We start from the raw sequence: 22,100 nt of genomic DNA, 5'->3' as shown, positions 1-22,100 counted from the left end.
GAAACTCACCAGAGCTGCATTTCCCCAGATTTTGGAATAAAAGGGGGCAGAGTGTATCTCATGTCGTGTGTCGCCGACTTCAGGAAAAAAGAGCTGGAGATGCACTGGAGCCAGAAAAACCGCAAATGTGTCTCTACCCTTAGATTTTACTTTATGTCTTCATGCTTCCTACCCAGTAGTGCAGTGCTGGGAAAATGTAATGCTGGGAAAAACAGAAGGGAGTAGAAAAAGAGGAAGGCCAAACAAGAGATGGATTGATTCCATAAAGGAAGCCACAGACCTGAACTTACCAGATCTGAACAGGGTGGTTCATGACAGATGCTCTTGGAGGTCACTGATTCATAAGGTCGCCATAAGTCATAATTGACTCAAAGGCACATAACAACAATAGCATTGTGGCAAATTCAGAAGTGCAGAGTCCCTTTATAATAGTCACAGCCACACCCCCTCACAGCCACACTCCCTTCTAAGATTATAGAACAATCTAGCCAGGCTTGAATACTACTTTCTGCTTCTCTATCACTCACCATTTGACTGTCCTTTCTTGCTTTCAGAGATATTGCTTGAATTGCAGGATTCAGTGTCTACGTGTTTGTCAGCTGCTTGATGATGCAGATGGAATGCTATAATCAGAATTCACAGTCTCTTTTTCTGCAATTACAGAATTCTCACTCACTCTCCACAACTTGGCTTTTTGAAGTAGAAACTAATAGGAACCTTTACTCTGATTGGCTCCAATCAGCAGGAAATGACAAGGAAGCAAGTTAGAAGACCTTTCTCAGTGGCTAACACGCTCCCCTTTCAGGCTAATTGGCTCATAGGACACTGGAGTCGGAGGGACCCTGCTGAGCCCTGACTCCTAAATAAAGCGAAAGTGTCTAAGACCCCTTCAGACCCTGAATAACTACATCCCTGCTTCTACCCCTCTGTCTTTACCTTGACTGTCCGGATACTTTAGGACTTTTTCTGCAATGTGTTTCTCTTTTTCCCTCTTCTTTCTCTTCTCTTCTTTTGCCTGCCTGCAGCTTTCTCTGCTGAATTAGGATTCCCTTTTGACTGCAATTCTGTGTAATTTAATAATTTAATCATGTAGACAACTCTGCAGAAAATGTAGAAGCACAAGTCTGGAAATCAATGAACTGACTGCTTTGCCCTAATTTTTGGTTATACAGTCATGTATAACATTGGTTATCTGGAAAAATCCAGGAAAACTGGCAGAATGCAGTCCTCTGATTTTGACTTATAAGTAGACTGTATATCCATTTAGCTAAGTGAGGTGTCTTTTCAAACCTGTCTACTCAACCATAAGGGATATGCACACAGAGTGGCAAGTTGAGGCCAGGAAATGGTGATTAAGGTTCCAGCTATATTCGCTGCATAAGAGAGAGGCTGATAAAAACAGTGTTCTTCCTGCATGCAAAGGTCAACCTTGCTGATGCGTTTGGATGAGCATTTCCTTAATTTCCTAATGTGTTCCTTGAATTCATGTTTAATCTAATCTTGTAAATAATATATCTGGTTATTTTATTATGAGCACCCAGAACACTTCATTTTTCTCCTTCAGAAGAGGCTGGCAAAAAAAAAAAAGACTAGTAGGAGGTAGGAAGGTGCCAGAATTCTGCCTAATTCGGATTTGGTACAGAATTTTCCATTAATTCACTTATTTGTTATTGTTGCAAATTGTATTTTAATGTGGTAATTTTCCATGGCTATTTTCGGGAAAGGATTTTTTAAATAAAAATCCACATCTAAAATATTGAAATTAATATCAATATTTTAATTGATATTTCCTTCAATTTATTTATATTTCTTTTTATCAACATTACCTTCCAAAATATTGTTATTTCCTTTAAAATATTCCTTTTAAAAAATCAATATTTTTTCCAAAGGGGGAGGGGAAACAGATAGGTAAAAGCAGTGTCTTGTGGAAACTCGAATCGATACTAGCCTGTTAGGTCAATGGGGTGCTTTTGAATTGGCACTGGCCAATGGATCCTATCCGTAGTAGAAATCTAGTAGAAAGATCCCAGTAATAAGAGAGACAGAGAGGCAAAGAAAATAATTGGAGCCTGCTCCAGGTGGACTATCCCTTCCACCTTAGAGCTATTCTATCACCAGCTGCCCAGTGGGAAGGATCCTGACGACTTTTAAAATATGTTGATGTTTGTTGTGTTCTTAAAATGTAAGCTGCCTTAGAAAGATTTGTATCCTGACAGGTAAGATAAATAATGGTAACAGATAAATAAAAACTACTGTGTATGCCAAGAGAACAGCCCCACATTTAGCTATGGAGGAGGGCAGTCCTCTTCCAGCTATGGCTTTATTTATTTATAGCATTTGTAGGCTATAACAAAAAAGTTCTCTAGGCAGTTTACAATCTAAAATAAAACAAGGTGTTTGAAAACACACACACAAAACCTTCTCTTCTCACAGTAACCCCCCCCGGCTTGGATGCTGTATTCTGAGCAGCTGAGGTGGGTGGTCTGCTCTGGGATGAACTGGGGAGGCACAGAGAGTTGCAGAAACAGTCATCTCGCCGAGTGTCCCCCAGCATCCAAATTGTGGTCAGGTTTGCAGTATCTTGTCCAGAGTCTGCACTAGCTGTGGGCTCTGTTTCTGCAATGAGCGGATTTGCCATCAGATTAATTATTATTTCTGATATTCTCTATCTTTGCAGAGAGAATTTTGAAGTAGCAAGTCTCCACACCTGGTTTCCAATTCATTCTTTTTTAGATACATAATTTATTGCATATTTAGCCATAAGCCTTGTGCAAAAGATATACCAACATATATAAATAGTTTAAAAGAGCAACATACAAAAGGAGCTGTATCATTAGATCTAAGGCAACGCTTCTAGCCCTTTTACAAAGGACTCTCTCAGCTTTTGAGCTGCCAAGGTAAAGTTCGCGACCGCTAAGGTCACTGAGTTAAAATTATCAATTAGGAGCGAAATGACCAATTCGCTTTCAGATAAATAATCTAAAGAAGTTAAAAGGTGAGATAAAAATTTCTGCCTTGGCTCTGTGTATAGCGGACAATGAAATAGATAGTGGACAATCTCCTCAATTGCCTCGCATCCAAATATACATAGGCGCTGGGTCTTAGGAATGCCACGGAACCGGCCCTCTAAATAGGCTGTGGGCATTAGTTGAAAATGAAGGGCTGTAAAAGCTCATCTAATTTGGATTCTATTGATTATACCTAGGTAGTTTGACAACTGATGGTTAAGTTTGATACATGGGAACCAAATTGAGAATGGTGCCGATATTATGGATGCACGATCCTGGGCTGAATTGCAGTTGAAAATCCATTTACGGAGAGCAGCATTACTTAAATCCTTTAATTCGGTTAGCGTGAGATTATATTTAGATAAAATCGATTGACCATTCATCGCCCACCTACCCGATCGCAATTGTTCCTGCCAACATTGTTTTGCTAGGGCTGTGTCATCCATATTGGAGATTCGGAACCAATATCGTAAGAAAATTAAATCAATACGGGCCGCCACAGAGGGCAACCCAAGCTCGGCTCTGATATGGGCTGCCGGAGATCCCTTGGGAAGGCCAAGGATATACTTCATAAAACCATTCTGTATAGAGTCCAAATTTGATTGCATTGGGACTCCCCATAATTCAACGCCATACAGCATCTTTGGAAGTATTTTGGCTTTTAATATTTTAATCATGGGGGGAATATGTTGACCCCCATGAGAAAAGAAGAATCTTTTCGCTAAATTTAGGGCTCGCGTGCCGAGCAACGCCGCCACCTTAATCTGGGGGGTCCAGGAGTGGTTATTTGAAAGATGGATACCTAGATATTTGAAGGTGGAAACCTGTTCTATTGGGACCCCATTAATAGACCAGTTGTTTTTTGCTTTACTAAATTTGCCACATACCATAATTTTTGATTTGGCTTGGTCGATCATTAAATTTTGGTTGTGACAATATTCCTCTAGCTTTTGAATGATCCGCCTAAGTCCAATCTTTGTTAGGGAGCATAAGGCCACATCGTCAGCATATAAAAGAATAGAAATCTTATTAGCACCAATTGAGGGGGGAAAAAAGGAAGGCGATGATAAAGACTCTACTATATTATTTATAAAGAAATTAAATAAGAAGGGAGCCAGCAGGCATCCCTGCTTGACTCCCCTATGTACTGGGATACTAGTAGAGAGAGTGCCATTTGTCCCAATCCGTACCTGTATGTAATTTGACTGGTAAAGGGCCCTAATTAGCCAGTACAACCTTAGGTCTATGTTTGTTTGTGCCAATTTTTGCCAAAGGAGATCCCTGTCAACTGAGTCAAAAGCCGCAGAGAAATCAATGAAGGCAATATATAAAGATTGAGAGGCTTTGGATCTTGTTTTCTTAATTAAGTGGTGGAGCAAAAGGACCTGGTCAATTGTGCTCATATTAGATCTAAAGCCGGCCTGTTCTTTACAGATTATCGAATTGGCTTGGTCCCATTCCCTTAACTTATTAAGAAGCAGTCGACAATACAGCTTCGATGCTACATCTAAGAGGCTTATAGGGCGATAGTTTGCCGGTTTCTTTGGATCATCTTTTTTAAAAATTGGAATGACAATACTGGATAACCAGCCCTGCGGTATGCTGCCAGTATTATTTATATAAGTGAACAGGGCGGCAAAAAGAGGGGCCCACCAGGATGAATCCTGTTTTAAGAAATCGGGGGGGATCATGTCCTCTCCAGGGGCTTTTCCTGCTCTCAGGTGTGACATCAGCTCTTCGACCTCATCAGTAGTGACCGGTGGCCATGATGGAAGACCATTCACCACCTTTGCTATAACTATAGGTTTTGGAGGAGACAAGCTCCCAAAAATCGAACTAAAATGCAGTAGCCATTCCTCTTGCGTAATAGGAGGAATGGGCGTAAAATTTCTTGGATCCAAGTTCCCCTGAAGGAGTCTCCAAAATTCAGTCTCGTTCCCCTCTCGAGTAGCTCTTTCCAGAGCCCTCCAGTTTGACTGGTAAAAGAGTTGCTTCTTAGATTTAATTAACATTTTATAAGCTCTTTTACGTGTTATTAACTGTTTAAAGGTAGCCGGGCAGTTATTAGCACAAAATGAGTTGATTTGCTTAATCAGAAGATTTTTAGTTATCTTACATTCTTTATCAAACCAGGATTTTGGATGGAGAGGGGCTAATACCACAGTTAAATCCGCGATTTGGGGACTAAGTTCTACTATTATTAATTCATATGCCTTTATTAATATTAATTTAATATTAATTCATTCTTTTTCCCCCAATTTGTTTTTTTAATTTGTTTTGAAATCATCAATAGCGTGAATGATACATTTATCGATCTACTTTCTATGTGAGCTCTTCAAATGTGTACTCCCTTTCACTGATGTCAGTGAAGTGTTGATTGTAATTGACAAGACAGAAAGCAGCAGAGGGAAATGAGGTGTTGATTGTAAGCAGCAGAGGGAAAGACACTGACTTGATTATCTGCCTTAATCTGCTCTGCAAATACACTTGAAAAGGAATGTAAATAGGCAATAATTAGAGAGTTCAGAATAAAGATCGATACCAGTGGAGACTATTATAATACCAGTAATTCTCTGCAAAGCAAAAAAAAAACATAAAATCAGAGGAGATCAGAAAAAGGGGAAAAGAACCATATGTAAGCTGCCTTGTGTTTCCATCATGAAAAGAAAGGTGGGGTATAAATGTAATAAATAAATAAATAAAATAAACTCTACCACTTCAGCATTCTACCATTTCATTCTACTGCGTACATAGACTAGGCCTCAGTCATGGAAAATGGAGTAACAACAACAACAACAACAATAATAATAATAATAATAATCTCAAGTCAGGTTACAGGTAACAGAATTATATAGCCTGATGAATTGCAAGAATTCAGTGCTTTCTTTCTCGAGCAGCCTTTCCCAACCAGTGTGCCTCCAGATGTTGTTGGACCACAATTCCCATCTTTCCTGACCATTGGCAATGCTGGCTGAGGTTGATGGGAGTTGTGGTCCAACAACATCTGGAGGCACACTGGTTGGGAAAGGCTGTTCTAGAGGTTCCCTTTGAATTCCTTTGTTCAAGAGTGTGGCGTGACGCTCTTCCCTGGCTCTCCCTGTCAGGTTCCTACCTGCGCGTGGCTACTGCCTGTCACTAGGCACCACCAGGGACTCCACCAGTCCGGACTGTCCTTTTTTTATTGTTTCTCTCCCCGCTCTAGCACAGATCTCAACAGATCCCCCTGCTAGGCAACTACCAGTCACGTCCTAATACTAGTATTCCCAGAGACTCTGAATACTGGTATTGTTATTCTCTTCACCGCTGCCACCATTTGTTACAGTTTCCCTTCAGCCTTGGTCATTACCTTACCCTCCCTTCTGGTCTGTGAAACCCCAGCCAAGGATCAGGCCTTTGGTAAACCAAATTAAATATTTATTAAAGATAACAAAGCTAACAAGATTAACAAGATTTCTTCTTAAGGCACATAAGCATATGGTTTTACTCAATACTAATCCGAACTCCACCCCCCTCCTTCTTCACTCTCTCCTGGCAAACAACTCTCTAAACCCCACCAAGCAACCCACTCAGTTCTCTTCTCCCCCTCTGATTCCACTCTCACTCTTCCTTTTATACGTTCAGCCATTTTAAACACTCAGCCAATCATCTAGCATTCTACTGCCCATTCACTCCCCCTCCTCTTTCACTACTTACCATATATCTTCTAAACAACCAACACTTACCATATATACATTAATATAGGAAATCACATTTCCCCCCCCCCTTAAAACAACGGCAGAGTATTATTCCTGTTCCAGGATTTATACGTCACGTTAACAAATAAAAGTCTCTATGGGGAAAATGTCTTTCTTTGTTCCTCCGTCTGGTCACGTCACTGCAGTCCCAGCCACTTGCCTGGAAAGTCCATCGGCCAGTACATTGTCCTTGCCTTTTATGAACTGGAAGTCCACTTGATAGTCCTGTAGGGCCCAGGACCACCTCTGCAGCATAGTGTTATGGTTTTTCATAGTCTGCAACCATAACAAGGCCCGATGATCCGTAGTCACTGTGAATCTTCGTCCCCACACGTATGGGCGCAACTTGTTCAGTCCCCACACGACCGCTAGGCACTCCTTCTGGACCGACGAATAGTTTTTCTCCCTCGGCGTCAGCTTGCGACTCAGGTACGCCACTGGATGTCTGGTGCCTTCTCTCTCCTGCAGCAAGATGACTCCCAGCGCCAGGTCCGACACATCTGTAGCCACGATGAATGGTTTCTCATAGTCTGGTGCTATTAATATGGGTCCTTGGCACAAGGCTTGCTTCAGTAGATCAAAAGCCTTCTGACATTCATCCGTCCATACCACACGCTCAGAACACTTTTTCTTTGTCAATTCATGCAAGGGGGTTGCTATTTCCCCAAAATTTCTCACAAACTTCCTATAAAATCCAGCCACACCCAGAAATGCCCTTACGTGTTTTTTGGTTAAGGGGATCGGCCACGCTTGTATTGCCTCCACCTTGCTCCATAAGGGGGTGATTTTCCCACTCCCCACCTTATGTCCTAAATAGATTACTTCCTTTAGTCCAAACTGGCATTTCTTAGCTTTTATTGTGAGGCCTGCCTTTCTTAAGGCCTCTAATACTGTGGTCAGGTGTTGGACATGCTCAGGCACCGACTTGCTAAAAATGGCCACGTCATCGATATAGGCCACTGCAAAATCACCTCTAATACTGTGGTCAGGTGTTGGACATGCTCAGGCACCGACTTGCTAAAAATGGCCACGTCATCGATATAGGCCACTGCAAAATCACATGTGGCCACCTTAAAGATTAGTACAGTAGGGCCCCTGTCATACGGCAGGTTCCGTTCCAGGCCCCCACCAAAAAACGAAAACCGCCGGAAAGTGGGGCCTACTTAGCTGTAGCACGTGAGCTCCCTGCCCTACAGCTGATCGCAGGGAGCTCCAGCTGCCATACTCCAGGTGACAGCGATCTGCTGTAACACGCGAGCTACCTGTGCTACAGCTGATCGCATGATCCAGCTGATCAGCTCTAGCGTGCGATCAGCTGTAGCGTGGGGAGCTCGCGTGCTCCAGCTGATCCCTGTCAGCTGTAGTGCGCAATCAGCTGTAGCGCAGGGAGCTCGTATGCTCCACCTGATACCTGTCAGCTGTATGGCACGATCAGCTGTAGTGTGGGGAGCTTACGCGTGCTAGCTGATAGCTGTCAGCTGGAGCACGGTGGCTGGAGCTCCCCACGCTACAGCTGATTGCCCCATTGGCACTGCCGTAATAGCAGAATCCCAAAAACCAGGGCGCCAACAAGCGGGGTCCTACTGTATTCAGAGTATCCTGAGAGGCTGAAATGTTCCTCCACTGGCACTTGGCTACTGTCATATCTGATGTATCACTGAACACTAAAGTCAGGATCATTCAGATCATGGTATTCCCGATCTCTATGTATGGATGTGAAAGTTGGACAGAGAAAAAAGCAGATAAGAGAAAAATCAACTCATTGAAATGTGGTGTAGGAGGAGAGCTTTGTGCATACCATGGACTGCAAAAAAACCCAGATAATTTTGTGTTAAAAACAAATTAAACCAGAACTGTCACTAGAAGCTAAAACGATGAAACTGAGGTTATCATACTTTGGACACATCATGAGAAGACATGATTCATTAGAAAAGACAATAATGCTGGGAAAAACAGAAGGGAGTAGAAAAAGAGGAAGGCCAAACAAGAGATGGATTGATTCCATAAAGAAATCCACAGACCTGAACTTACAAGATCTGAACAGGGTGGTTCACAACAGATGCTATTGGAGGTTGCTAATTCATAGGGTCGCCATAAGTCGTGATCGACTTGAAGGCACATAACAACAACATCCTTTTGTGTAAAGAATGGCCTATTTGTCCAATGCAGAAGGACATTGCTGGCCGATGCTGGCATATATCACACTGGAGGACGAGATTGTTACTTTTTCATCATAATAATATGTAATAGCTAACTCAGGTGGTTGAATGCCCATCAGTCTGGAAGCAAAATGGGATCATCAAAAATTAAATATCTTGGGAAACCCCCTAGGTTCACAAAAATATGTAGGTTCACAAATAATTTTCTAAAAGGTTACATAACGCTGATGGTAGTTGAGGTGGGAGGAGTCTAAAGAAGGCTATTTTGGCATTAAGCAGCATACAAATTAATAATTATAACAACAGCAACAGAAGTCAGGCAGATTTGTATGAGTCTATTGATAATTCATATGGTTGACCGCAGATGAGAAACAGAATGTTGTAAAAGCAGAAAACACTGCTCTACACCCCAGAAAAGAAAATGGGGGGCAGGGGGAGAGTATCCTGGAGCAGGGAGGGAGAGAGGATAGTAAACCTGGAGGAATGTGTGCTGTGGTTTTCAAGAAAATCTCCTCCCTGCAATACTTAGGGATGTTTAGTGGAAATCTTTTATTTTTTCTGCTCTTTATAGCTATACGAAACTCAGGTCAGGTTTGGTGTTATCAACCCTCTAGCATTGTAGGAGAAGGCTTTAGGCATATACAGAGGTGCTGCTGTTGCTAAGGACGCCTAGTCTCTTAATCAGTGTTGCTAAGCAATCGGAAGGAAAGAATGTGAGGCATTTCCTGTATCTTCCCTCCTGAAGAGATTTGCAGCATTTTTGCGCTTCATGTGGGAAGGTTCATGTGGGAAGGGAGTGGTGCAAGCAAACTCCTCTCCCACATCATGCTGGGAGGGGCTTTGGCCTTTAGTTCTTTGGACAAACGCTCTTATCATCCCAGGTACCCTGCAGGGCCTTGATGTTATGACATTTCTCAGTGGCTTCCTTTATGAAAAATGAATATTTAGAAAGCTATGGAGAAATAAAACATGTGTAAACATCTACATAAGTTGTCCTCCTTTGCTAATTCGTTATCACTTGGGAATGGCAACATTGCTTGGGAATTCTAAAAGAAAAAATCAGTGCAGTTTAATCAGTGGTTAAAATCAGTGAAGTTTTGAAAGGTTCAGTCCACCATTTTGATTCAAAATGGCATCCAATTATAGCCAAACCTACACAAGAATGGCTCCCTGATCTCAGGAACCATCATGCAAATTTTTGTTATGGGGAGAGTTGTCCAAATGCATAATGAATTAACAAATAACTTTCCAAAATATATTGTAGATAATAAAGCCAAGGACTGCATACAAAAAATAGAATGTTTTCATTTTTATCCCACAAGATAAAAATGAGAGGTTCCCAAAGAAATAAATGGAGAATCCTCCAATTTTAACACAGCTGAACTCAGAGCTTGGAAAGTTATTTTAAAAAAGGAACGAGTTCTCGCTTCAGTGCATCCTGTCCAAAAGGGAGAGAGCGCTTGCTCAAGTTCAAGCTCTTTTCCAATATGAGCAGCTTGCATTGAGAAGGAAGAAAGTAAATGAAACCTTGTGCCTTTAACAGCTGTGTGGTTGGCACAAATTAAATAGGGAAAGCCTTTTCTAGTATGGAAATACAATTATGGGGAAAGCTTCACCTGTTGATGTTCTTGTTACTAGTGTTAATTCACTAACAGGCAAAAAAAACCCTTGTGATTTAAGAATGTACCTATAGGCAACAGATATTTATTTCAAGCTACACAGGAAGTGGATTGGACTGTAAAAGACCAACCCAAATTGTGCCTGTATTTTTACAAATTTGTGAGGCAGTACAGTATCTCAGAAAGGAGGCCAGGTCTCCTGCTCCCCTGGTGCATTCACTATAGTTGCCTAATTTCCCTAATACATTTTTAAATAACAAGGGGATTTTTTTGCCTATTAATTTCTCTGCTTTTTAATCCAGGAGATATGAAATGGGATCTTGTGCAAGTTTGCTGAGAATGGATTGTTCATGTGCATGTTTATTGAGTACAATGGGAATTACTCCTCTGCAATCATACTTCGGATAGGTGAAACTGACCACGGGAGAGGGGGAAGAGGGGGAGGGGGAAGGGGAGAGGAAGGAGGGTTTGACCATTTTGTGCAAGTTTGCTGAAAATGGATTGTTCATGTGCATGTTTATTGAGTTCAGTGGGATTTACTCCCATACAATCATGCTTAGGATAGATGAAACTGATCATAGGGGAGGATGAGAAGGGGGAGATAGGGAGGGATGAAGTGGACAGCAGAGGAGAAGAAGGGAGGAGGAGGAGGAGAGAAGAGCGGGGAAGGGGAGGGGAAGGAGGGGAGGGGGAGGAGAAAGGCAGTTCTGATTATTGAGTTAGGATAGGTGAAACTGACCTGGGGGAGGGGCAGGGAGTGGGGGAAGGGAAGGAGAGGAAGGGTAGAGGTAAGGAGGAAAGGTGAGGGAACGGGAGGAGATTGGGTGGTGGGTACTGAGCACAGGGAAAGCCTCTTTATTTTTTAAAAAAACCCAGATGCCCTGGTACCAAAGTATCTGTTAAAGAAGTAATGTCCAGGAAAGCATCTACTTTGTTATGTGAGGTCTTACTGTATAAACCGGTTTACCAATGCTAGGATGACTGTGCCATCAAGAACTTTGTGAATCATCATTGTTAAATACATAATTATCACTGTCTGCACTTTTCTGTAGTTCATTTCCCTCTTACCTGACTGTTTACAATCCTCCCCCCCCCCCATGTGTATATGTTCACAAAAGCTTATGCCATAATAAGGCTCTTTTGGGTTTTTTTTTAGAAATTATTATAACTTTATAAATGTGAATAGTTGCTGTTAGGTGATTCATCTTACTTGGGAAATGATGTGCACTTTGGGGTTGCACTCCTCCTTAAGGATCAGGTTTGTTGTTTGGGAATGCTATTAGATGCAGCCATATCTTTGGAACTTCAAATAGCCTCTGTGAGAAGAAGCATCTTCTACTGGCTTAGACTGGTGCATTAGCTACAGCCTATTCTAGACAATGGGCTGAACCTCAGATGTTTTTATACAAAGCATGAACTCTGCCAATAAGCTATGGCCCCTCTCCAAAGATGTCACTGTAGAAGTGAAAATTGAAGCCAGACCTCCCAAATACAAGTTGAAGACATTAACCATTGGGGTCTCAATCCAGCTATAGGTAGTTGTTAAGTCTCATTTAAATCAATGTGTCTTAGGGAAGTACTAATTCATTCCATTGATTTCAGTGGGATTTTGTTATGAACAACTTTAGCTGGATCACAACTTGGACAAAGAAATTATCAGTAATCCAACTCAACCTCACTGGAAACCCTGCTATAAAAAGATGTCCTGTTCTTTTAAACTTCCCTCAGACTCTGCTGCCACAGGTTTCATTTTGGGCTTATCCAAACGGAGCGGGATAATCCACGGTTTCCATATTCGGTTTGTCATCTGATAGTCCTCACTTTGCCTTTTAGTTCGCTCTTTCCCAATTAAAAAAAATGCTTTTTTGCACCCGCACCCACAGCGGTAAGACCCCTACATTCTTTTCGCTTTTTCCAAGCTCCGCCTCTAAAACCTCCCCCTATCAACCAATCGGTCAGCAAAAAAATTACGTATGCTCCTCTCCCCCTTTGCAACGAAGCACAATATGGCTGTAAAGGAGTTCTCGCCTTGGAAGGAAAGGCTGCTGCTCAGTTTCACGCCTGCCTTTTGTATTTGCGATATTACGTTTAAATGAATGTATGCTTTTCTGCCTTTATTGATATTTAAGGAGATACACATGCTGGCAATTGCACTTATTTCTCCAAAAAAGCAAGAAACGTGTCACACGCACCCTCCTTCTCCCTTTCCTTCCCACAGAATGAAATTGACAAAGCTTTTCCAAGCAGGCTTGAAACCAACCTGTAGCCCTTTTCTAAGTTTGTATTTGCGATATTACACTTAAACGAATGTATGCTTTTCTGCCTTTATTGATATTTAAGGAGATACACATGCTGGCAATTGCACTTATTTCTCCAAAAAAGCAAGAAACATGTCACACACACCCTCCTTCTCGCTTTCCTTCCCACGAGAATGAAATTGGATAAAGCTTTCCGGAGCAGGCTTGAAACCGACCTGTAGCCCTTTTCTAAGTTTGTATTTGCGATATTACACTTAAACGAATGTATGCTTTTCTGCCTTTATTTATATTTAAGGAGATACACACGCTGGCAATTACACTTATTTCTCCAAAAAAGCAAGAAACGTGTCACACACACCCTCCTTCTCGCTTTCCTTCTCGCTTTCCTTCCCACGAGAATGAAATTGGATAAAGCTTTCCGGAGCAGGCTTGAAACCGACCAGAAGCCCTTTTCTAAGTTTGTATTTGCGATATTACACTTAAACCAATGTATGCTTTTCTGATTTGAAGTAAAAACCCCAGCAAGTAGAATGAAATAGACAAAGCTTTTGGGAGGCAGGCTGAAACCCTCCCCCCCTTCTCACTTGCTGTGCATTGCAGATCTCACCCAGAGCGGCCGCCCAGTTTGCAGGCTGGCAAAAAATAAAATGTATCTGCGCAGTAGTTGCAGACCCCCCCCAACACCCCACCATTGTGATGATTCGTTCAATTTTCCTGGGCTTATTCTCGCACATGCGCAAAAGTGCAGATACGTGATTGGCTGGAATGAGTGGAAGGGGCAAGGGGAAATGCCCAAGAACCGCCCATCAGCTGTTAAGTCCGCGGTATTGCATCGTAACTCCTGAAGGCACGGCGGATGATTCCCGATTTTAAACAGCAAATCGCATTTTTGCCGGTATTGCAAGGAGCGGATTTAACCTGCGAAAATGCGTAACAGTGCGAGATGTCATTTGGACGACTGAAAAATAATGAACACACATAGCGGGCGTGTCACACATTTTGCAGTCGTCTGGATGAGCCCTTCGTCTTTATTTACCTGTCCTTCAAGGGAAACTGTCATTTTAAATTGAGATTCTAAAGGAGTATCTATATTTATTGGAGTTGGTATATATTGCAGCAGAGTGCAGAAATGAGTAGTTTGGCAAGATTAGTGGTTGAAAGAATAAAGAAACTTAAGCATTATTGTGACTGGAAGATAAAGCTTTTCTGACCACAGCCATACATGTGTCCATTATAGAGTCACGAGGCTAGTACTCGCACACTAACTAAATGGAGGAGGAAGGCAATCTACATATCAAGAAGCGGTTTACTAAGGCAGGAATCAGCGAGGGAAGAATAGGTTGCCTTTTTGTCTGTTGCCCCATACTGGTTCAAGTTACGTGTTACAAGCATTGGTGCTTTACTCCCAACTGAAGTGTGACTGTCTCTTTCTCTCTCTGTATGTATGTATCTCTGTATGTACATATATAGAATCTGGTTAATCTGTTAAAAGAAATCATTAATTAGTTAAAAAACATTTAAGCAGTTGACAGCCTGTTAATTAGTTAGGCTATCCTGATCTTTGTTTGCTCCAGACAACTGGCGTCAATGAAACAGTAAAAACAGGACTGTCAGCTGAAATGCAACTACCCTCCATTAAGCAGGTTTTCTTTTTTTCTCTTGCAGACCGTTCGCCATGGGTTTCCATATCTACCCACTGCCTTAGCTTTTGACCCAGTTCAGAAGATTCTGGCTATTGGAACAAGAACAGGTGCTATTCGAATGTATCCTTTGCTAGTATATAGAACAGTATGATTGGCAGCATATTCATTTTACAATTGGTTCCATTAGTTTGTTTTCTTGTATTCAGGTAAGACACATTTAATAAGTTCATGTTTGTATACACTTTCCTTTGTTTCTTGATGGTTTTTGCTATTGCCTAGTTTTTGCTGTTGCAGTTTATTAACAGAGAAGATTATGATGCCAATCCAGGGGTTTTCTTTCATATTATTCTTATTCTATATCAACAACTTCACTGGAATTTGGCTACTGCTGTAGGGAAAAGCATGTTATCAGACTGTGGGCTACTTTGGATATTCACTACGTTTGTAAGGCACAACACAAGTACATATGGAAATCTACATGAGATCTTCTTTATATTAATTTATAACAATCCCTCTGCAAGAAATATGTTGTAAGTAGGGGTGGGGGAGAAATTACATTCAATTCTCATTTAAAACCGAATCTATAACATTTGCACTTTCCAAAACAATATGAGAACTGAAGCAATTCGCACTTATCCAAATTTGGGAATGTAGTTGCCATAAGTCATAATCCACTTGAAGGCACATAACAAGTTCTCTAACTAAATAATGTTTACAAAACAGGGGGTAGTGTGCATAAAAATGAATATACCAGTAAAAATAGCCTACAAAATACATTTATATGAAGGGAAATTGCTTGCAAAAATATGTGCATTAGCCAAAATTGCATACAAGCATGTGTTTATTAGAAGTTCACACTGAAATGCTGAATAATTTTCATTTTTTTAAAAAAATTGCAAATTGCTGAAATGTGGAGAACTGAATTTAAGATGGAAAAATGCGAAACTGAGAGAACTGAAATTGACAGATCCTTTCATCCCTAGGCATCAGTCACTGTGGAACTCTTTGGCAAAAGTGACAAGACAGGATTATTCACCGGCTTCTTTATTAAGAAGAACATAGGAAACTGCCTTATACTGAGTCAGACTATCTAGCTTTGCACTACCTACACAGACTGGCAGTGGCTGTCAAGGGTGTCAGGCAGGAGTCTCTCCCAGCCCTACCTGAAGTTGCTGGGGATTGAACCGGGAACCTTCTGCATGCAAGGCAGATGCTCTACCACTGAGCTACAACCATTGTTGATAGAATCTATATATAAGAGCATCAGATCCTAATGATAGCGCAGTCCTATGGTCCTGCTTTGCAGACTGAAGAGCCTTGGTAGCTGGTACCACAAGTAAATCATCAGTGTCAGTGAATCTGGAGGATGCATACCTGCTAGGGCCATTATACTGGCATATTGCCCTGCAGATATAACCCTACCATCAGTGCAACTCCACTGGCACAGGGTTCAAAGACAGGCAAAGTCAGGGCATGTTGGGGTGGAGGAAGGTCAGGAACTAAATTATCCTCTTAAAGCTCATTTATTTATTTATTATTTTATTTATACCCCGTCCTTCCTTCCAGCAGGAGCCCACTGACAGTGCTAATGATGGCATAATGCTATTTTGGCAAAAGAAATAGCGCAAGTCAAAATACTGACATTGAACCCCCTAGAGAGCCAAAAAAGCTCAGCCCTCTAACTCTGCTCCACCTTCATAGGCACTATGGAACATAGGATTCCTGTTGTTCTCACAGCCAATCACACTACACCTATAGCAGTATATAAATTCCTGATAGGGAGCCATAGATCTGTTGTGCCACACAAAAACGTGATCTCTCTGGCTTCATTGCGTGTACACTTTGAGCACAGAGCAGAGACTTTGGCAATAAAAAACATGGTGACAGGACTCTTGGCATAGGAATGCTTGAGGAATTTGTTCTGTGTAAATTCTTTAATACAAATTGATCTGATCCGCACCTCCTGGACTAATGCGTAAATTGGAGCAATGGAGAAAACCACATCTGCTACTCTACTATCCCTTTCTCAGGGCTTTCAAGGACACACGAACCCTGCTATGAGTGGAAGGTTGGCAAGTGTCTTGTTTTCAGGACCCACTTCATAACTAATACCATTCAGTGAAAGCATAACCATTTGTAGCTCAGTCTCTGTGTGGACATGAGGGTTAGCAGAAGAGGAGTCCATCTTCCCTCCGCTTGTCACTCACCTCAAGTGGTTTTAGGATGGCTCTCCAACATCTTCCCAGTCTTCTGATATGCCCAAGAGCTGGCCTAGTCTATCCTATTTAAAGTGAAAGGGAAACTGTACTTGGAATCTCAAATCTTCTTGTCTGCCTGGCACAAGCAATGGTAGATTATCTCAAAGCCGGTGTCAAGTCAGCTCAGACCCCCAAATGTACCCATCTAAGCAAACCAACACAAACGGAGTGACCAAGGTGGTTTCAGTGCTATGGCTAGGCCTGAAGCCACACTGGAATGAATCCAAGTAATCAGTTTCTTCCAAACATTCTTGAAGCTGGACCTCTTTCTTTTGAGCACCTTCTCCCCAAAGTGGATGTTTGCCATTGGATGATAGTTGTTTAACATTTCATGGTCCAGGGAAGTCCTCTTAAGGAGGGGAGCCACCATCTCCTCCTTCAAGACAGATGGCACTACCCCCTCCCTGGACCCACCCATTCAATCCCCTATGGTTAGCACTAAGAAGCCAAGGTGGGTAATGATTAAGGGGGCAGGTGGTCAGCTGCAATTCTTCAAGCAGCTCATCCACATCCTCAGGCTGCAATAATTGAAACCGATCCAGTAGAGATGGACCAGACAGTTCTCTGGGTGCCTCCATTGGACTTGCTCTAACCGTGGCATCCAACTCTCTGAATCGCAGTGATTTTGCCCATAAAGTGCCTTGCAGAGTTGTTACAGCAGGTCTCCAAGGGTGTCAGAGCAACACTGTCTTGTCCAGAAGATAAAAGCCCATTCATCACTCAGAAAAGCTCTGCTGAATTGCTACTTGCTAAAATTATTCTGCTTTGATGACAAAAGTGTAAGCTTAATTAAAGGCAAATTATTAAGGCAAATTATTGCCTTAATTGTAATCAACCTAGAACATGAGAGAGATTATAACAGTTTGAAAATATACTAGTCTGCACCTTGTTGTTATAGAAGGAAAAAGCACAAATTGTTGATATTAAGGTGAGCTTTTCTTTGTTTATGGAAAATCCTTAGCTTGGATGACAGTGTATCTGAAAAGCCATTACAGTTTTATGAGTGATTATTATTACTATAAGGTATAATTATGGCAATCCTTGTTATTAAAATGTATGATATGATATGATGCCATGGGATACTCCACTTTGTATTTTGTGTTCTGTGTTTTGTACTTTGAATTAATTCCTAAATTAGTAAAGAAAATTATTTCACTTATCTTGTTTTAGAATTTGATTTTTATAAATAATCTCTGGGTGCCTTATGCTTCAATAAGAAAAAGTTTGGAGGTGGCAGCTGGGCTGGGAAACTAATGACATTTAAATAAAATGAAACCAATTACTTCAAAGTATAGGACTGTATGTTAGGGAATTCTCAGGCAGGGCTTAATCTGCCACAGGGAAACAATGGGGAAAAAACTAAAATGAAAAGAAAAAACCTGGAAAAGGGCAGAGGAGTCTAACAGTGTTTCTCACACTTCACTTCTACCCTTCACTTCTAAAGCAGGATTTTGGATTGGCAGTTCAATCACCTTAAGTTCTCTCCCCCCAGGGGTGTCACTATCGGGGTGTGGAGGGTGTGGCCTGCACCCGGGTGTCACCATGAGGGGGGTGACACCCAGAGCTGCCCTGCCCCACGCCGTTGCCCGGCAAGGCTGCTCCAACTCCTCCTCGGAGGCGGGCGGGCGAGACCGGGAGCAGCATTGGCGGGGCGAGGGAGGCGCGCCGGTGTTCCCAGGCCTTCTCCGGCTGGGTGCCCCTCCGGCACGTGCCCTCCCAGGGGCATGGACGGGGTGGCTGGCCTGAGTGTGTGCACGCAAGCCCAGCCACCTCGTCCATGCCCCTGGGAGGGTGCGCACCGGAGGTCCGCACCCCCCCGCACTCCCACTAGTGACGCCGCTGCTCCCCCCGCCTCAGCTTAGGACTGCAGCCTAAGAGAAGCAAAATACTAAAAGGTACAAATATCTGTTTGATTTAGAACAGAGTTGTGTGCCATCCAATTTTCAAAAAGAATGGCTGCACTTGAATTCATGAATTCATTTTCTATATATCCATTCTATATATCCATTTTCTATATATCCATCCATCATTCCCCCTAACTGTGAAGTCAGGTGGTTCTAGGTTTTGGTTCCAGGCTGACAGGATTCAGTGGGCCACTGGTAAACAGGAAGCAAACCCTGAAGTATGCAGAAATAAAAACATTTTTTTTACAAAATCCTCAACCAACTTCCTCCCACATACACACACTTAAGAATGCATGTTCAACATGTTCTTTTTCTTTTTGGGGGAGAGAAGAGTGAATTGGCTTGCTTGAGCAACTTCTAGCTTATAGTGTCCTGGAGGAGAGCATCACATGGCTGGCTGACACCCTGAGCAGGAGCACCTTGTTGGGTGAGGATATACTACAACATTTGGTTGCAAGCTCTATTTGCCTTTATCGGTTTCCATCTCCAGATCAACATGCCAACTATACATATTAGTTACTTACTTAGTCATGGTTGAATTATCTCTACACATTTCTGTTGACTGCTTTTGAATTGTTTTTCCTAAACAGTGGTTGACCATGATTTATTTTGCTTTGCTTTTATTTCAGCTATCAAAAGCTGGATAAGCTGATCCTTAACTTTGACTCTTAACAGATTGGGCAGACCAGGTGTTGACTGTTATTGCCAACATGAAGGCGGGGGTGCAGTTCTGCAGCTTCAGTTTTTGATTAATGAGGTAAAGTTATATTTACCAAAATACAGATCTTTATTTAAACATGAGCACTTAAGAGACAAGTAAAAAAACAGTAGTGTAATGGCAAATTCAGAAGTGATTTTTCATAAAAGCATAGTTACAGCCACACAGCTTCACAGCCACAGCCCCTTCTAAGATGATAGAATAATCTGGCCAGGCTTGAATATTGTTTTCTGCTTCTCTGTTGCTGTCACCATTTGACTGTCCTTTCTCACTGTCAGAGATATTGCTTGAATTACTGAGTTCAATGTCTACCTGTTTATCTCCTGCTGCTACCAAACTGCTTGACGTTGTAGGTGGGATGCTATCACCAGGATTCACTGTCTCTTCTTCTGCAGTTACAGAATTCTCACTTTCCACAACTTGGCTTTTTGACTTAGGAATTAGTAGGAACTCCTTTCACTCTAATTGACTCCAGTCAGCAGGAAATGACAAAGAAGCAAGTCAGAAGACTCTTCCCAGTGGCTAACACACTCCTCTTTCATACTGATTGGTTCATAGCATGCTAGAGACAGAGGGACCCTGCTAGGACCTGGCTCCCAAAAACGTAAAGGGTCTAAGACCCCTTGAGACCCTGGACAACTACACCCCTGGTAAAAAAAAAAAAAAAAAGGACAAGGGCATCTATGGATGCAGTGGAGGTTTGTCCACTAGGCCTACTGGGGTATAGCCCTCCCAGTGAGAATGTCAAACAGTTTGTAATCCTCCCTCCAAATCTAAAAGCTACACGCTCTTTCCTGTCTCATATACAGTTTATAATTTCTTGAATGTACAGAGGCTTGTGAAGACATTTCCGCCATCCTCCTGTTCTCTGGCCAATCAGTTCTCTGCACCACTCAGACAACCATAATTTAAAAAATACAGCTATGGCAAAGAGATCCCTCCCAGGACTACCTGCTCATCAGCCCTACTTGGAAGGTTCCCACACCCTGTCGCTATGAGGCCTGTCCAGCACAGCCAGAGTAGCAAATTGGCAAATTTCAAGAACAGCACTGCTTCAAGAATAGTAACCTTCGCCTGTGTCAGAATCATACATTGGTTATGAGCAAGCTTGGAGCTGTTTCCCTGAAAGCCAGATCTCCTCATTGGCAGCCAGTGAAGCAACAGGGAGTGTTTCCTAGTTTGAGGAACTTTTTTTGTTTAATATCTTTTTTTGACTTTGCTAGAGAGAGTAAGCAAGCAAACAGCGACTCTCTTTCTATATCTATTTTTTACTTAATCATTTTGCATTTATTTTTGTTAATTGGAATTAGGAGGAGAAATAGTTGATGGCTTGTGTATGTATTGGAACAAACCCTGTATTAACAATTTCCTTGCACTCACTTGTTAAAAGCTGGGTGGAGCAGGGCAGGTTGTTTTGAGCCACTTGCAATTCCAGAGTATTTTACAGAGTATTTCCAGAAAACGTGTGTGGATCTACTTCCAACAATCCCCTCCCCTAGGGAGAGGGGGAGAGGAGGAGAGGAAGGGTAGAGGTAGGGAGGAAGGGAGAGAAGGAAGGGGGAGATTGGGTGGGTGGGCATTGGGCAGAGGGAAAGCCCCGTTCCTTTCCAAAAGGAAAACATTGTTCACAGTATCATTATTTTTCAGAATTTCCTCCACCTTTTTATTCTACAGCAAACATGTGTAGTCTGCCACCCAAATTTAAACCAAAACTCACCCTGGCCACATCCATACCAGACATTTATTCCACTTTAAACAGTCATGGCTTCCCCCAAAGATTTCTGGGAAGTGTAGTTTGTGAAGGGTGCTGAGAGTTGTTAGGAGATGCCCTATTCCCTTCACAGCACTACAATCACCAGAAGAGAGGCTGACTGTTAAGCCACTCTGGCCACTGGAGCCCTGTCAGGGAAATAGGGATCTCCTAACTGTGAGCACCCTTCACAGACAACATTCCCCAGGATTCTTTGGGGGAAGCCATGACTGTTTAAAGTGGAAAAAACTTCTGGCATGGCTGTTCCCCCTTGATTACCAAGCCAAACAGCTGTTAGACTGGCTTTTAGAACACTGTTGGTTCTTACTGAGCATGCCTGCTCTATCATAGACTCCAATGTTAAATTTCTTAATTAAAAATCAGCCATGCATTATTTTAACCTTTAATCTGCAGAAGATGAAGTCAGAATATGGGACAAGATCAGTAATGCGATTACATGTACTCTGTGAACATGGATGATTTTTAATTAATTTCAACAGATTATGAGACCACCGACAGAAAAAAGTCCAATAGGGCTCTGGATTTTTTTCCCTTGTTTTCCTCTTTGAACTCTAGATTCTCTCTGAGTGTTGTGTGGATTGCCATAAAACTTTGAGGGTTGTTAAGCAACCATTTCTGAGTTCAGGACTACAGGTTTTGTAAGATTTTGTTTTGAAATAAGCTTATGGGAAGCAGCAGAATGGCATGGGGGTATTTCCAGTTTAGTATGGCGGAATGTGAAAAATCCATGCTATATAATCTTATTACTAATGTGTGGTAGAGTGGTTTAACAGTCACTCCTTCCCAGAGAACCCTGAGAATTGTACCTCTATGAGGGGAACAGGGGTCTCCTAACAACTCTCAGCACCCTTCACAAACTACACATCCCAGGATTCTTTGGAGGAAGCCATGGAAGCCGTGACAGTTTAAAGTGGAATAATAGTGTAATAAATGCATGGTATGAATGTGGCTGAAGTGCAAAATAGTTTCCTTCTAGCAGGCAAATGGAGAAATCAGGTCGTAAACACTGCGATAGCCTATCTCCAAAC

General features: G+C 42.1%; 1 protein-coding gene across 2 annotated transcripts in view; it reads left to right on the top strand.

Annotated features, from left to right (window-relative positions):
• STXBP5L (syntaxin binding protein 5L) overlaps nt 1–22,100 on the top strand; it is a 165,681-nt gene that overhangs the window by 19,080 nt on the left and 124,501 nt on the right. For both annotated transcript variants that reach the window (XM_061638424.1, XM_061638413.1), the window contains exons 2-3: nt 14,444–14,541; nt 19,259–19,340. In XM_061638424.1, coding sequence (XP_061494408.1) covers nt 14,444–14,541; nt 19,259–19,340 — 180 coding nt within the window. The remainder of the gene's footprint in view (nt 1–14,443; nt 14,542–19,258; nt 19,341–22,100) is intronic.

Source organism: Rhineura floridana, chromosome 1, assembly GCF_030035675.1.
Source record: "Rhineura floridana isolate rRhiFlo1 chromosome 1, rRhiFlo1.hap2, whole genome shotgun sequence".
In the NCBI taxonomy this organism is placed as follows: domain Eukaryota; kingdom Metazoa; phylum Chordata; class Lepidosauria; order Squamata; family Rhineuridae; genus Rhineura; species Rhineura floridana.
This window is presented reverse-complemented; position numbering and strand designations above follow the sequence as displayed.